This window comes from Pomacea canaliculata, linkage group LG3 (genome assembly GCF_003073045.1).
Source record: "Pomacea canaliculata isolate SZHN2017 linkage group LG3, ASM307304v1, whole genome shotgun sequence".
Lineage (NCBI taxonomy): Eukaryota > Metazoa > Mollusca > Gastropoda > Architaenioglossa > Ampullariidae > Pomacea > Pomacea canaliculata.
In genome coordinates this window covers 10,844,112-10,860,509 of record NC_037592.1, presented here as the reverse complement: position 1 = coordinate 10,860,509, position 16,398 = coordinate 10,844,112, and the positions used below count along the sequence as shown (strand labels likewise).

The window sequence follows — 16,398 nt, the reverse complement described above, 5'->3', positions numbered from 1 at the left end:
TCAATTGAGACCAATCGTCTGTGGCCTCTGATATTAGGGAGAGAAAGCAAAACAAGCATCATGGCCGCGGACTGTTTGAGAAAGTTATTTGAAGACTATAAAAAGGCTGTAGTTCACAATCCTCAGCTCGTAAGCCAGCTAGAGTTAGGTTTTCGAGTTGCGTCTTATCTTATTGCAGGTACATTTTAAATATAGCAATAAAGCAACATGCTGATCCAGTAATGAACCTCCGTCAGTCTTTGCTGATGCACAATTAATACTTTTTTTTTCGCTTTCTCGACTTATTTCTCCCTTCCAAAATTTGATTTTTATGTTTCGATAAATGCAACATTTTGGAATATCTATTTTATCACTTAAGTATGTTAATAACTCGCACGGGCAAACTTTTCATAAAGTTTTGTTTGAATGTGTGGGTGGTGATTAGGATTGGGTGGGAGAGAGGGAAGATAGGTACATTGAATGCATGATCGATTTAATGATAATTTTATTTAATGGAGGATATAAATAGACAGGTGCTTGTTTTTCTAGTCTAAGCAACTTATGTGCAGAGTTTGTTTCATAAATGTACTTGCTTTCACTCCAGTATATATTTCAATATCTTCTTTGACTAGTAATATTACACAAGGATATACCATAGACACACTTGCATGGTCCGCCTCTGTCACACACACATGCAAACACGCAGATATATATAAAACATCCCATTTTTTTAATTCAGCATTATGCATCTAATTCACATATATAACATGTCATTATTGTCCTTTTTTTATATATTTTTAGGTCGTTTCCATGATTCTCAGGTTTTGTCAGAGTTGTTTTATGCCACATCTAATCTGATTGTGATGTTAAATGATGCCATTCTTCACAAAAAAGCCTGTGTTATTCCAAAAATGGTGAGCTTTTGTTAGTTATAAGCAGTCTGTATTAACATAACTATCTGCTTTTGTATGTGTAACATTAGCCTAAAAGGGGGCCAGTAATTGTGCCAGGATTTGTGCGTTTGATTGTTTGGTGTGCTTTCACAGTCATACATATTCTGTTTCTGCATTCTCCACACAACTGCACCCATCCAGAATTTTTAAATATTAGAGCCTAATTACAGTTAGCCAGTTGTATTTTTCTTCATAATTAATAATAAACAATTATAGATGTATGTAGTATATAAAAGTTGATGTATAAATATTAATGATGTAAATATGTAAAACGAGGCTGGCAATGTTGCAGAAGGTGAGTCAGAAACGTTTGATGAGAATAATCACCGTACTGGAGTATGTTGAAGTCTTCATAGAAATGACAGCACAGCGTTTCTGGGGACACACAGGAAGATGGGTGGCCATTGCTGCTATTCAAGTGGCAAAGTGAGTGTTGTGTACAAGACATAAAAGGACATTGTGAACCTGTGAATAAAGCTCAGAGTATTATGTATTGATTTGGAAGATGAATCTTAACAATTTTAAAGGGATATCTTCAACGAATAATCAAGCAAATTATTCCAGTCACTCCTTAGCTCTTCATCTATGCTCTTTGTTCATGTTTGCCATGGTGTCATCTGTTTGCTGATGCTGTGTTTCTTATATGGTTGACTGTCAGTTTGTTTGGTGTCTTTTGTGCACAGCACACATTCACACTGGGAACTGTGCTTTCAAGTACTATTATTATTAATTGAAAAAATAATTCTGACAATAAACTTAAAATTCGAAAGTGATCTATGATCTGACATTACTTTGCATTATTTCTGCCTGGTTCTTGGATATTTTTTACATATATTACAGTGCTTCTTTCCTTTTTGTGATTGTAGCAGTAACACCCAACATTGCTTTATATTAATTATTTTAAAAATTTAATTTTTACCCATGAACCAAACATTGTGATACTTATGCTTGAACTGTTCCAAGTGAGGTTAAATCACAGATTATTTGTCCTGGTATTGGTTAAAAGATCAATGACAGCATGTATTTAACAGAAAAGGGATGTAGAGATGAACCAAGAATTAAGAAGCAAGCTAAACTCAAACTCAGAACTTTTTGATCTTTAATCACTGCTTCACTATCAAGGTACAGTTCTGTATGCATTTTATGCCTACATGCCAGGACATGCTTCTGAGACAAGATGAATGTGTCTAGGAAGAGATTAGTAAGCTAGTCTATTGTGACTAATTACCAGTCTTGAATGGAGAGAGTAATTTACCAAACTCTGAAAAAAAGAAAAATGTGAGATGATGCCCATAACACCAGTGTGTCTGTCTTGATGTAACTATTGCAGGGCTGTGGCTCGATTTGTGCTTCTAAACTATTACAATGCAGGCATTCAGCCAGTCCCTCCCATCATGCCCCTCAATAGGCAGCTGCTGGTAACAGAGAAAAAGACAGAGGAACCAGTTCAGGTATTTGTCTTCACAGCATTAATGTTAATGAGCCACAGATATTTTTAAGTTATCAATGTGTGATGATATTGTGTAGATAGATACTGTCTACTGTTTCAGTGTTTTTTTTCAGAATTTACCCTATCTACCCATTAATGTTGTTTTAAATGGTCATGAGATTGGATGTATATGTATATATGGGTGTGAGTGAGTTATTGAGAGTAATGGTCTGTGTGTGTGTGTTCTCTCTCTCTAAGGAGGGGGTGAGCTGGTCGAGGTGTTAGAACACGTGTACACTTTTGAACCTGAACTGTTTGTTTCCAGGAAACATCAGAGAGCACAGAAGACAGAAATTCATTCCACATTCCCTTTACATTTACATTGAAGCGTTCAGGAAAAACTATGAGATCCTTAGCTAAAAGTAAATATTGTTCTTATTTTATCTTTGCATTTAGTTCATTTTAAAGTCATTACTTTTGTTTTTAGAGAGATGGTTTTTCCCTGTTTGCATTTGTTTACAATATTTAATATTTGGTTTATACTAATTTTATTCAAATGTACACAACTTGCTGTCTTTTAGTTATTCATTTAAGTTGTATCTGATGCAGTGTTCCATTACACACAATATCACTTTAAGAAAGGAATCAGTCCTTTCAATCGGTGTAGACAAAACTGTGTTTTAACTTTTTTTTTCTTTTTTAGTCTTTTCCCGCAAACTGAAATTAACTTCATACACACTTAGCAGTCCACAACGATTAGTAATATTGAAAAAATGTTTTGTTAAAAAAATTGTTGTACAAAGAAACGTTTTAAGAAAAACTTCACATTGTATGCATCCTCAGATTGAGAGCACACTGCCATTTGCAGAAGGGATTTATGAGAGCAGACATACTGTAGTTTTCACCATCCTGTATGATTATAAAGGGAATTTGTTGTATGCAGAGGAAGCATAAAATAGATGTAAGTTGGTTTATTATGTTACTTTGCTGTTAGCCCCTCAGCTGAGTCTTAGAGACTGGCGACTGCCTGGAAGTGGAGCACCACCAGCTTCAGGTTTGAAATCAAGGGAGAATATATGCCCCACACCTTTAACGGTGAACCAGTACTGGGGAGAAACATTACATATCATGAAGCCTCTTGTTCACTGTATCCTTTTATGTAATTCAGTGAATGATGTAGTTTAGAGGGCATTCATTTGACATCAAGTCACTGATCTGACATCATGCCTCAGCTCTGATAAGAAAGTGTAAATTTTTCGTCTGTTTCAATCATTACAATTTAAATGCTATGGCAGTGTAAATACCTCTTGAAATGACTGAAAATGTGTTTTAGCTTAACATATTTTAGTAACCAGCCTCTACCTGTTTGGGCTATCATCCTGGAAACCATGGCTTTTGTCAGGGGCCATGGATGTCAGCAGGTAAAGTAATATTGATCTGTGTCAGATGTACATTTGTGGGCATCCTTGCTTATCTTATTGCTCGCCTATATGAGTATTAAATGTTGGGACTCTATTTCTCAACCTGTGTGAAAGGAAGAAGCCATTTTTCATAACAGTTTTGAGGAGTTGTTACATAATATGTATTCTTATTTGTATTTCTTCTTAAGCATAAATCATTTTAAAAGGATTTAGTCATTGATGTTTTGAGCTGTTTTATTTATGTTCTGTCACCGAAGACTTATGTCTTGGTTCCTAGTGCTAGTGAAAAAAATTGCAAAGCGCCTTTAATAGCTATGTCTTTACCTGCTTTATGTTTAAAAGACAGTTTTCTAGTCAGAACAATTCAAGATCAGATTTTGTAATTGCCGTCAAGGAATGCGAGAAAGTGATCTGTTAGCTGCTTATAACTAGTAAATCATGAATGTTAGGTCATTGTGAGACACTGCTTTTTTATTTTCAGATCCTTTAATGAGTATTGTTTATTAAGTTCATTGTCATGCTTTTTTCCAGTCTCTGCTTAATGGGAGATCCCAAAGATCTAAACATTAATGAGCAAGGTGAACTGCGACGTCGTACACTCATGCTGCTTCTCTATCTCTTGCGCTCACCTTTCTACGACAGATATTCTCAGTGAGTTTTGTTAGCTTTTTTCTCTGGCACAAGTGTCTCAAGTGTCTTTTAAAAACCCTGAGAAAGTGTTTTTAGATGTCAAGGAGAGTGATTTAGTCTTTTTTATCTGTTACATTTCAGTTTACAATGTAGCTGTTTTATGCTACAGTAAAGATTTTATGAGTACTATGGGAACAGACTTTAAACCCAACTATGCTTAAAGTTAACAACTTAACAGATGTCACATACAGCCTGGGTGTACCTTTGTGCTTTTCAGACTTGTTAGTGTCTTGACAGTATCACTACTTCCTTTCAGTCCATGAAAAGAGAGGTGATCCTGTAACATATTGGTTCAGACCTGCTTTGACTTTGATGTCTGTTCATTGAGTTGTGAACATCACACTGTTCACATAACTGAATGTGATACCTGTTCACAGAGCTTACTGTCAGAGATTTTCTCTGTGTAGTCTCCTTCCACTTCATTATCCCTTCTCCAAAAATACCCAGCTACAAGATGGAAGAAGTTTTCTAACAAATAAACCATCCAATCTAGAAACAGTTGAGAACTTGTAACAAATATTCTTGCCAGCCTCCCACCATTGGTTGGTGCAATAATCTCCTGATCTAAACATGATTTTTCTTGCTATGTGTGAACTGTTTTAATTTGTTTTGCTAGTGTATTGAGATTTAGTTTCCCTGGTTTATTTGTTCACGTTTATCACACTACTCCTCCTGCTCGGTCCATAATCATCACTACTACTGCAGAATATTCATTTTTGTATCTTTTCTCAGAGCGAAAATTGTCATGGCACTCAAGCTTCTTGCTGACAATGTCCCTGGAATGTCTCTTGTGATGCCTGAGTATTCACTGAAGACACAAATGTGTTAGACATGGATAGTTTCCCCACATAATCTAAAATAATTGATAAGTATCTATTTTGGTATCTTGCTTTGTTGTCACTCTATTTTGTAATTTTATTAGAAAAAAATTTTAAAAAGTTATCAGATGTTATCCTTATACCAGATGTAATAAATTTTCTTGCTTCTCTAGAGCTTTCTGGTGAGTGAGAGCACTGTGAAATATTTTAACGAGAATGCCATCTCTTTGGTTCTGTTTCTTTTAGTACAAAACACTTTGTTAAAGAACTTCAAACTAAATTACAAACTGCATTATCTACAGAAGGTCTCTTTTTGCAAACAGAAGGTCTGGATTTGAGATGCAATATGTCTTGATGTCACAGAGATATAACTGGTCCCTTTTCATTTTTGTTTGTTTTCTTTTGTGTGATCCAGACATGTTTTTAACGGGAAATTGTGCTGTTTTCTTCAGGTCCATTAATGGAGTACCTTCCTCAGTGGCAGAAGGTGTACTTCTATATATGGTCTACATAATTCACACCTAAAGCACAAACAGGGGTTGTCATTGTTTGGAACTAATTCCAGGCTATCTTCCTTGATCAGTCCTCACAAAGAGGCCTGTTAGAAGAAAAGATGCTATATACAATTGTTAGCATAAAGCCGTGAAGGTGCCTCAAGTTTAAGGAAAATTTTCATGCTAACAATTTGGACAGAAATGTGCAGTTTTCCTGGTAACTGTAAATAGAAATGAAGATTTTGATGAATAGCATTAATTTTGGCCAATATGTGACCATTCCATAGTTTGGTTAAATTTACAATGAAAGTTACTGAGAGTGTTTCTTTGCAGATTTTGTTTTCTGTATTTCCCACTGAACTTTATGTATAGATCTATTTTGAGTGTGCTTTGAAGACAAGTTAGGTCCATCTAATCATCTGTACTTGCAATTTAAAAGTGGTGTCACTGGCCAGTCACAAATGAAAGGAGTGTTGCATAATACCTTCATTCTGTGTCCCAGAAACCTCATGCAGAGTTTGAACATATTAATAGTCAAGCTTAAGTGTACCATGCCAAAGTGTTAACCTTCTGTGTTGAGGGTGAGGTGGTATACGTGTTATTATTTGATTTATCAGGCATTTATTACTCTCCTTACCTTGAGCTTCTTTTCCATTATCTTGCATTTTTTTTCTCTGATTCTTTTGCTAAAGTTTGTTCTTTCCTAAAAATAATTAAAAGGAATGAACTGCACTAGGGCTTCAAGCTTTTAGTTGCAAATGAGAAATCATCAGAGGAGGCAGTGCTTGTAAGCATGAAGCTACATTCAGAAAACTGCTGTAAATTTCACAAATGGAAAACTTTGCTTTAGCATCAATAATTAGATTAAATAAAGAGCCAAGGAATAAAGAAATCATTTTTGTAGTTTTTGCCATCACTCATTCTTGCTGTCATCAGTTTTCCTGCAAATTCTGCCCTTGAAATCTTCGAAGCTTTATTCATCATTTAATATTTGGAATTTTTTGGTTAATAATGACCAAAATGAATGTTTACCTCTTAATTCATTGTTAAGTTGGATTTGATTTTGGATTGATTGCACATTTGTAATTGAATTTAGCTCTTAAATAAATCTGTAAATATCATCAAACTGTTTACATGCACTCCTAATTCGATTATGTCCAAATTATTTGTTCTCCTGTAAAACCATAAAAATTTGATGTAAAGAGTTTTGACAGAGGTTCTATGATGCTGCAGATCCAATGAGTTTTCTTTTTAAAACTGCCCAACTCCAGTGCATATCCTGGTTGGAAAAGAAGTGAGACATTCTAATATTTTCTTGCCATTTTGTTTGCTGTAAAAAAATTTCTAAGTTTAACCAAATGCATAAGATTTTGTACGATTCCACATTCTATGCAACAGAAAGAAGTCTGGTGTTCGAAATGTTTTGTGCCACCTGTTTGAAAGATCACTAGCCATGGTGTTGTGGCTGCTGACGAGTGTCCATAACACTTGTTAATAAATTCCTGCATTCTTAAATTAGCTTTTTCTAGTGGCTGAACAGTATTTAAAAGTAAATGTCACAATTCCAATAGATATGGCTGTCATTTTTATGGTCATAAGCTATAGTCGTTTCTTGTACATTCAAATCATTGAATGAAAATTGTATGCCTTGTGTATTATTACTGAGGCATTACTAGAAGCTGCCATGATTCATTTGCACTTAATCCCCTTTTCTGACCCTGTATTCAACCTGCACGTTTGTTTCTTCACAGAATCATTTCATATTATTAGAATAACACTGATATATTCCGTGGATTTTGTAACAAATATTTGATTTGTAACTCAGGCTTCATCTTTTGTAAAACAATCATTTTTAATTTCAAAATTTGTAATTTTAAGGAAGAATGTCAGCAAAATATTTTTAAGTTCTGTAGAGAAATGGTGAATAAGGGAAAAAATTTTAATCTGGCAATTCCTTGTCACATTTGTAACCTGACCTTTACTTGACATCAAACATTACTCTACTTATCACTCAGTTCATACATTCTCATCTGTTTTGCAATACTCTCTTCATATACTCAACATTTGTTATATGGCCTTTTATTTGATAACTGTCTCTTAAATTTTATAAAACCAAATGATTGGTGAATTCAAAACTGTGAATGTTAAAATCGGATATCAGTGCATTTAAAAGTAATGTTATTGGTTTTCTGTATACGTCAAGGCATTTCTGTTATGGATTTCATTCCCTCACTTCAATTTTTGTGATGAATCATGAAAGAAGTAACAAAATTTATAGAATATGATGACTTGGTACGAAAATAAATAAATAAACACCAAGGAGAAGGCATCCAAACAGCAGTTGTCTGGTATGGAAGAAAACTGTCTAGCGAGGTTTCTAATGTTTCCAAAGGGGGTTTAAAAACAAGGCTTTAAAGTCTTCTTGTTTGCATGTTTTTTTTCTAATTACTGGGTAACGCTCAATGCAAGATACTGTTTGCCAAAGTCTGGGTGAATACCCTCTTTCTGTTCTCAAGATATGTCTGCTCACATAACCAAGCTCAGAAAGAGGTTTATAACACATGCATCACAGTAGTAGATGGATGTTTAACTGGGAAAGCTGGAATCATGTTAATTGTGTGTGTGTACAGAAAGGTGAGGTCACAATTTGAACCTCTTTCTGTGCATGGTGATGTTTGTTGGGGGTATCTTGAGAATGGAAAGAGGGTACTTACCCAGATTTTGTAAATAGTATTTTACACCGAATTTTACTCATTAGAAAAAAAGTTATTGTTTTTGCTAAAACTCATGGTTATTTTTGTGTGAATGAGAATTATCCTCATATAAATAAATTTTACAGTTGTTTTCTTTTGATTTTGCACCAGTAAATTGCATTTTAAAGCAAGGTGCAAAACTTCTCACACACTTTCCAACCTGACATGAAAAAAAAATGTCAAAAAACATCCTGTTACATATTGTAAACTTTTTACAGATTTTCCGATAATCTACAAACTACGGAGATAAAGATACACAACACCATCATGGGTGACCACAAAAGAGTGGAATAAATGTCACACTTTTTCCATCCTTTTTTCAATTTCTTGGCATGGTAGCAGTAGTTGGGGTGCAGAGTAAGATACTTGGAGAAACGAAGAGGGGAAAAAAGCGCTTTAGCAATGAATTTCACAGAACTGCAATTTTGAAAGAAAGCGGAGAGCAGAGTCGTTAGAGCATCTGTGTACTGCTGCGTGTTTCTCTTCACTGACCACGCTCTGGATATCTGACCCTTTAGAAAGTTCTGGAAAGACAGTGAATAGTGAAGATAAGCACCACCCTATTTGAATAAAAAAGGCTATTCCTACAATAACTGTCTCTAACATCTCACCCGCTATGACCTAAAGATTTCTGCACTGTTACCGTTCACACTAGGTCAAGATGTCAATTAATGTCTGAACGAAAATTTACTCTCTTCTGAGTTCACAGCTGAATCATTCAATTGAATTTAACTTTCTGTAAGTTTGAAATTTGTGGACGCCCATAAGGTCCACCATTCCATATGAATCCGGACCTGAGTAGTATACACTTTTGAGAGAGAGGAAGAACTTGTACAAAGTACGTCTGTTGTCTGCGTTGTTAGCTGATAACTTTATTTCCTAAACATGTAGCACAAGTTGACGAGTATCCACTTCAGTACACCGGTTCTCCATCGTGTATAATCATCGTGCAATACACTCCCAGACAAGCCTCGACCCCTTCTCCACCCTGCTCTACCCACCCAGTCCCCGATATCAGCCAGTGGTCCAGTGACAAACGGTATAAACCAGGGGTGAGCAATGAATTTTCGCATGAGAAATTGGGAGGGTTTTAGAGGGCCGGACTAATATAGTTAACTCAGTTTTACCCAATACTATATTAATGGTATATATCCTGGCCAGCGGGCCAGCGGGTGGGCCGGTCAGAGACAGGAGGCGGTCCGGCCCGCGGGCCGCACCTTGCCCAGGTCTGGTATAAACGCTCATGTCACCAATATCTCGAGCATAATTGGTGCTGGGTTCACATTTCGCTGCGACATACGCAATTTTTTCCTCTCTCTAGTCTAGACAGTTATAATATCGCCTCCGTTTTCGACTTGGCGCTTAAAAACACCAGCATTTGACTTTTGTCCACCTACCTCACCCTTCGCAGGTGCTCAAAGAAAGAAAAGAAGTAAACAGATAATGCACGTGTTTGATGCATATGTTTGTGGATACGCGTGCTTGCCCGATAATTCTATTTATGACGATCTTAGAGTGAGTTGGGGGAGAAAGCCAGTCCAAGCACCGCAGACTTGGGGGGAAGGACTGAGAAAGTTATTATAGGCAGCGTGGATAAGATATTTCTGACCATACACCACCTTATGTCATCGCCATCTAACCCAGAATCGTGACTAGATTAATTCTGGGTTTTTACTGTTTGTCTTCTCGCAGATCGGAGTGCTTTTGGTACGTTGCTTCGTTACTACCATAAACCGTCTTTATGCTAATTCGCGCTCACAATAACAATAATAATATTTTTAATAATAATGTTGACTGATGTTCACTTTGCCAGCGCATCATACCAGCCGAAAAGGCAAGCTAACAGAACTGTAGACATCACAGTGTCCTCGTAGAGATCGAGACCACAATCAAACATATATCATCTCACGAATCGCTGCTTTGAAAAACAAAGATATCAGAATACAAAAGCAACACCTCCGAAATGGAAAGTCGGTAAACAGATCAATTTGGATTTTTGTTAAGTCAGAAAACTCCATTGCTTGTGCTTGTGATGTGTGTTTATTGGGGGTTTTTTTTATCCTTAGTGAAAATTAAACTTTGGACACACCAGCTTCAAACTTTTGCACGTTACTTCTGAAACTTTTGAGACTTTTGAAAACAAAATTGCAGACAAACACGTATCTGAACTGTTTAGCTTTCTTACCAGCTGAATGCCTGTTTTTAAAAACAACAACAATCAAACAAAATAAAAAAACAAAACAAAAGTCAGATGGACCAAAATTGTTACCATGAAGACTATGGTATTCTGTCCTTGTCTCAATACCAGGCACAAGTTCGTCTTCTCAAAACTCGAGCATTTAACCGTCTGCACCTGTTTGTTCTCTCACGTTCCACCGTATCTTCTGTCAGATACACTATATCTGTGTAAACAGTTCAAAATCGTGGGAACCGTTGTCCCATGTCACCGCTAAATAAGCCAGAAATAAGGATCATCGCCAGGTCTGTGTTCAGTGCGAGAGTACAAAGTGTACCTATCACAGGTGTATGAGTCCAACTTGGAAATAAATCACAGGTAAGCGCGCTTGTGTTTGTGTACCGAAGTAAGACGGTGCTAGTACTACTTTATGTATATATCACAAATATATTTGTGATGTAGTCGCAGTTATTTATGTCATACATCACTTCACATATCTGTCACGATCAAGGCGGTCTTTCACATGCATACACGAATACATACATATATACCGGTAAAACATCTACTTGCAAACATACCTATGTGTTAATCATACCTATATTCATGAAATATATAGATACATATAATCACACGCATGTATATACATACAAGTTGTCCAACTGTAAAGAAATGATAGAAGCTGTGCATGACGCAAGCCAGAGATTGGCGAGGCGAGAAACTGGAGGAGGAGGAAGCGGGGAATGGCTTCTACAAACAGGTACAATAATATCTACACGTGATTTCACAATGAGTCCTATATATGTGATCTCACAATAATTCCTATATATGTGATCTCACAATAATTTACACGTGACCTCACGAACAATAATGTCTACGTGTGATACTCAAATCAGTGTAGCAACTTAACTTTGACACCTCGCAATCCACATCTTGGAGTTTTGAACATTCCAATCGTCTGAACATCACTTGGAGAGAAAGTCGGTTATTTAACTGTCGTTGTTGCAAGCTGGTACCGTTATGTAAATATACATCCAAAGTATATTTTACGGAACGTTGCTGGGGTTCAAGTGAACCCTTAAAGGGATACTAAAGGGTTGTGATAAGGCTGTGGCGACGGTCAAACGTTTCAAAAATATATTTAGTTACAATTACAGAGCGCGAGAGCAACACAGGAGAATGAAATGATTCGTTTCTCACTTAATTATCGCTTATTAGCACTATTTCGATTGCCGATGTTTATAAAAATCGAAAAAATCCAGTGAAATCGACCCTTGTGTCCTTCTGCTGAGTAGCCACGATAACTTCCCGAGACGGTTAAAATGGGAGTGTAGCGGGAGCGCTTGTTTAGGTCAGCGGGTAGTCCCTCCGCCCCGCATCCCCTCCCACCCCACGCGCGGCACGTGACGGACAGCAACAGCGGGTGACGTAGTACCCAGACTGTCCGGTACAAATACCGGGCTAAAGGCATTGTTCGCACCTGTACTCTCGTCCCTGGAACTGGTCCTGCTGGGTATAGCAGTAAGTAAAAGTTTGGAGACTGAGTTAGCGATCTGGTCCGCTGGAAATAGCGGCTCGTGACACTCAGTCTCTTTTACCCCACCTTAGGGAGACAGGTGCTAGAGTTTGATAGGCTATAGGTAGGTAGGTTAGGATAGGTACAGTAGCTGTATATGTGGATTATGTAAATAAATCTATGTCTTTGAACCTTCAATACCTGTGTGAGCGTGTCAGTGCCAACGAGTACTAGTGTGTCGTACGTGTGTCTCATAGTGTGAACGTGTACCACGATCGAGTGAGGTTTGTATTGTCAATGTAGTAGTCGTGACACAGCAGTAGAGAGAAAGAAACACACATGAAGATCCGTGGAATTGATGCACCGAAGAAAAGACAAAGTAAAGAAGGTCTTTTGAGGGCTCATAGGTCGGCTGAGTTCGGGTGCGTAATGGATAAGGTTAGGTAAGAAAAGAACACAGCGCAAGGTAAAAGACTAGACGACACACCCGACTAACAAAAGCTAGATTTTTTTTTAGCGGAAAATTCTCCTTGGGAACTTCCATCCTTTTCCCTGGAACAACAAAGAGGAACTGACTGATTTGGAGCTAAGCTAAGGTAGGGTGTTAGCGATCGAGGGGTCAGTCAGTCCGGGTACAGGGACTTCTCTAACAGATTAAGTGTTGAGTGATATTGCATACGATTTAAATTGACTACGTGGACATACGAATTCATTGTGTGTGTGTGTGTGTGTGTGTGTGTGTGCGTGTATGTGTGTGTGTGTGTGTGTGTGTGAGACATATTTTCGATAGCTATACCTCAGACAAAAGAAAAAGTTCTCACGGCGAGATGACTGGACACTCAGACCGGACTCTGGTGAGGTGCGTGACGGCGGTCATTGTCGCGACATCTGTCCTGTCCTGGGCCCAGCTTGTGGACCCAGAGAAAGCCTGCCTTTGCTCTGGAATACACATCGATGGGTGCCATCGCGCGTAAGTCTTCATTGCATTATAGTTCATTCTTGAGTTTTATTTTATTTTTACGTTTCTGGCCATTTCTGTCAAAGCTTCCCGTCCGTCTTTTTTCGCTTCCTTTGCCATGAAAATTGTCACCAGAGCCCACAGTCAGCAGTCAATTCTCTTTTCCCTTCCTTCTTCTCACCTCTTCCAGATCGTATTTTGTGGAAAGTTGTTTTTAGGGTGGACTTTTTTTTGGTTTAGTCAAACCATCTCGATTCTCGAGACTGCACACTGTCTTCTCCTGGACGATATGTGACATAGATACATTTTTGCGAAAATGGTTTCAGTGAATTTCGCAACAGATTTCTCAATATTTATAAGTTACCCGAAGCTTTCTGGTAGATTGACGCACGTGTGTGACTCCACTGGCAGATGACTGCTCAAACTGACCAGTGCAGGTTATGGAATTTGACTGCTCAGTTACATCACACAACTGCTCAGTTACATCACACAACTGCTCAGTATTACAGCTTGTGACTGTTCAGATATAGTCTGACTGTTCAGTGTGCGGTCAGTGAAATTTTCTTCCGTAAATGACTGTCATAAATTCGATGGCCAGTTGCGTAAAGTAACCGAATGCTAAATAAATAAATGTTGATGGCTCTTTCTTGTTCATGCTGACTTCTTTTGTTTACCTGTGTACTAGCTATGAGAACTCATGCCTGATTACAGATTGCACCATTGTCGATGCTTCCTCTCTCAAGAACGTGGTAAGTCCCCAGAAAACATTCATCTGTCTCCCTCATAAATAATAATTCGCCAGTATGTACACAAAAACAAATATGACGAGAGAGAGAGAGTGTGTGTGTGTGCTGACAGACCGACCGACCTCAGACGAGAAAGACCTTTAATTCTTCGTAACTATATATATACTTTGCATATGTCAACATGAACAAATAAAATTATCTCTTATCTTTATTTTGTTGGTTGGTAATTTCTTTAATCGAATATGTTGTATTTTTTTATCCATTGTTTTGAGCTGTTGAACAATGGTTTGTGCGAAGTCTGTAAGACGAGTAATACTGAAAGCAGAAGAAACTTGCAATAATTAGTTTTGACGGGACAAGCACGTGGTCTGATGATCACCCATACCTAGATTAGCCGAACTGTCTACCATATCACTGAAAGGTCAAATATTTTTAAATTTTGCAGATGCTACAAAACTCTTCTGCCTTTGACAAGTTTTTTTCAGTCCTACCTGCTGAAAAATGCCCCTCAGGTGAGGAAGAAAGAGGGAGAGAGATATTGAAGGAGTCAGCGAGAGAGAATAGAGTGGAAGAGTGAGAATGAATGAGTGAGACAATGAGTTTTAGATTAAACATAAAAAGATATAATAAATAAAAAAGCACAAAGATATAAAACATAAAAAATGAGAGGAGAAAATAGAAAATGTTGGAGTTGAAATACTAAATGTGAATGAGCAGGGCACATCACAAAGAATTAGCAGGAAGAGAAAGAATAAAAAGTAAAAGATTACCAGAATAATATTCAAGAAAATTAATATTAAATTTTTTAAAGAGTTAAATATAAGAGTTTATTCAAACATTAATAATTACTAATATTCAATTTAAACAGTATTAAATAGTTCAATATGAATTAATTATCAAACAGGAAATTGAAATAACAGCAAGGAGTTCAAAGCATGTAATTTAAAAGACTAGTCTGATGAGGATTTGTGTGTGTGTGTGCAGATTTCTCTTCTCATGTCAAATTCTGTTTACATATGATCCAGGTGAAAAGTCAAGTCGAAGAACAAATGACTCAGACCCTCAGACTGCCCTCCCTGAGCCCAGTGGGAGGAGTTAGACAGAGAGAATTGGACTGAACGAGAGAGAGAGAAAGGTTGCATCACCGCTTTAATGAGACAAAACACTGACTGTTGTCATAGCTCGAGAAATCACAGAATAAAATCAGACATGAACAAAATTTTTAAAAAAAATGATGCGATAAGTTATCAGAATGCTGTTCAACTGCTCGTGCCCTGTGTATGTATATGTAAGTCTGTTTTTCTGTGGTTGTACTAACTGTACCTTGACTTGAATAGTAAAGTCCCGGTCTGATAAATACTTTTGTTTCTTTTTATTATTAAGTGAATGCGTGCGAGTGTGTCATACTTATCTACTTTATCGAACACAGTGATCCACATATTGACCCCAGGGTAGAAGTAGGCCTCAGGGCCGACTAGACAACTTTCATATTGACACCTATGAAATAACGACGAGAGATATAATGATGATAATGATGATGATTTATGAATTTGAAGGAATGAGAGAAAGCGGGTTCCGTAAAAATGGTGTTTTTTGCGTTGACTGCATATATATATATATATTTTCGTTTAAGAATAATTAATTATAAACGTGACCGTAAAGTGAACTTTATTGTACCATAAAAGAGCGTACATATATTTAAAAATTTGATTCGTACCTCCATTTTCCCCTTGTTATTAAGGCTAAACTGTCCTCAAAATCAATTTTGTTTACGCCTCTTCGGCTGATTACTAGAGACGCACAAAAAGATAATAAGAAAGGTATCAATGGCTTGCTGGTATGTCACTTCAAACTTTTATAAGCCTGCGACAGACATTTCAATTAGTGGAAATAGGACTAATTGTTAGGGAAATGGACAGGAATTGGACCCCAATCTGTTGCCAGCAAAGTGATGATGATGCTAGCAATAACTACTGTTGTTGTTGTTGCTGCTGCTGCTGCTATTTCGTAATCACAAACAAGTGTGAGAGAGCGCACGATGGTGTATGAGACAATATTTGTGAACATTTGGAGACAACACAGAAACACGAAGGATGTTTGCAGTTAGGAGATCACACACAGTGGCTGCAGCAGCTAAAACTCGTCAAACTTCACATTTTCTTTTCCTGTTTCCTCTTTGCTTGCGAACACACACACACACACGCACGCATACACAGTCACTCCCGTATTCTTTCCCCAAAGTATTAAAGAACTACTACTATCGCTGATCCTAGACAACTAACAAAGCATCACAAAGCCTGTAGGTTCACATCCACCGACACAACAACAAAAATACGTGGACAAATGAACACCTTGGCTGTAGTTCGACATAAGGTCCAATAATTTAAGAAGATAATTATAAACACAGATTACCTGACACTTTATCTCTAGCCTCACTTATATTCTGATTAGAAAATGACACCGGATAT

The 16,398-nt window shown here is 37.3% G+C and overlaps 2 protein-coding genes across 4 annotated transcripts; both read left to right on the top strand.

The window, feature by feature from the left end:
• The first annotated feature begins 42 nt into the window (after window positions 1–42).
• LOC112560494 (peroxisomal membrane protein PEX16-like) lies at window positions 43–6,367 on the top strand. The gene is made up of 10 exons (XM_025232393.1): window positions 43–178; window positions 781–893; window positions 1,225–1,358; window positions 2,263–2,383; window positions 2,687–2,783; window positions 3,356–3,508; window positions 3,710–3,782; window positions 4,314–4,433; window positions 5,205–5,269; window positions 5,743–6,367. The coding sequence occupies exons 1-10, from the start codon at window positions 61–63 to the stop codon at window positions 5,802–5,804; spliced, it is 1,056 nt and encodes a 351-aa protein (XP_025088178.1). The 5' UTR covers window positions 43–60; the 3' UTR covers window positions 5,805–6,367.
• Window positions 6,368–10,908: 4,541 nt separating this feature from the next.
• On the top strand, window positions 10,909–15,287 carry LOC112560815. 3 transcript variants are annotated; one of them, XM_025232877.1, is made up of 5 exons: window positions 10,909–11,091; window positions 13,017–13,196; window positions 13,870–13,933; window positions 14,376–14,442; window positions 14,956–15,287. In XM_025232877.1, the coding sequence occupies exons 2-5, from the start codon at window positions 13,054–13,056 to the stop codon at window positions 15,027–15,029; spliced, it is 348 nt and encodes a 115-aa protein (XP_025088662.1). In that variant the 5' UTR covers window positions 10,909–11,091; window positions 13,017–13,053; the 3' UTR covers window positions 15,030–15,287. The 3 variants fall into 3 exon arrangements, 2 of the variants coding, with proteins under 2 accessions (XP_025088662.1, XP_025088664.1); XR_003098604.1 differs by having other exon boundaries at window positions 10,919–11,091; window positions 13,896–13,933; XM_025232879.1 differs by lacking the exon at window positions 10,909–11,091 and adding an exon at window positions 11,874–12,231.
• The last annotated feature ends 1,111 nt before the right edge of the window (window positions 15,288–16,398 follow it).

Coding starts and splice junctions, on each gene's coding strand:
- LOC112560494 (XM_025232393.1), top strand. CDS start 61: ATGGCCGCGGACTGTTTGAGAAAGTTATTTGAAGACTATAAAAAGGCT. Junction 179..780: donor TGCGTCTTATCTTATTGCAG/GTACATTTTAAA, acceptor ATATATTTTTAG/GTCGTTTCCATGATTCTCAG. Junction 3,783..4,313: donor GGGGCCATGGATGTCAGCAG/GTAAAGTAATAT, acceptor GCTTTTTTCCAG/TCTCTGCTTAATGGGAGATC.
- LOC112560815 (XM_025232877.1), top strand. CDS start 13,054: ATGACTGGACACTCAGACCGGACTCTGGTGAGGTGCGTGACGGCGGTC. Junction 13,197..13,869: donor ATCGATGGGTGCCATCGCGC/GTAAGTCTTCAT, acceptor CCTGTGTACTAG/CTATGAGAACTCATGCCTGA. Junction 13,934..14,375: donor CTTCCTCTCTCAAGAACGTG/GTAAGTCCCCAG, acceptor TAAATTTTGCAG/ATGCTACAAAACTCTTCTGC.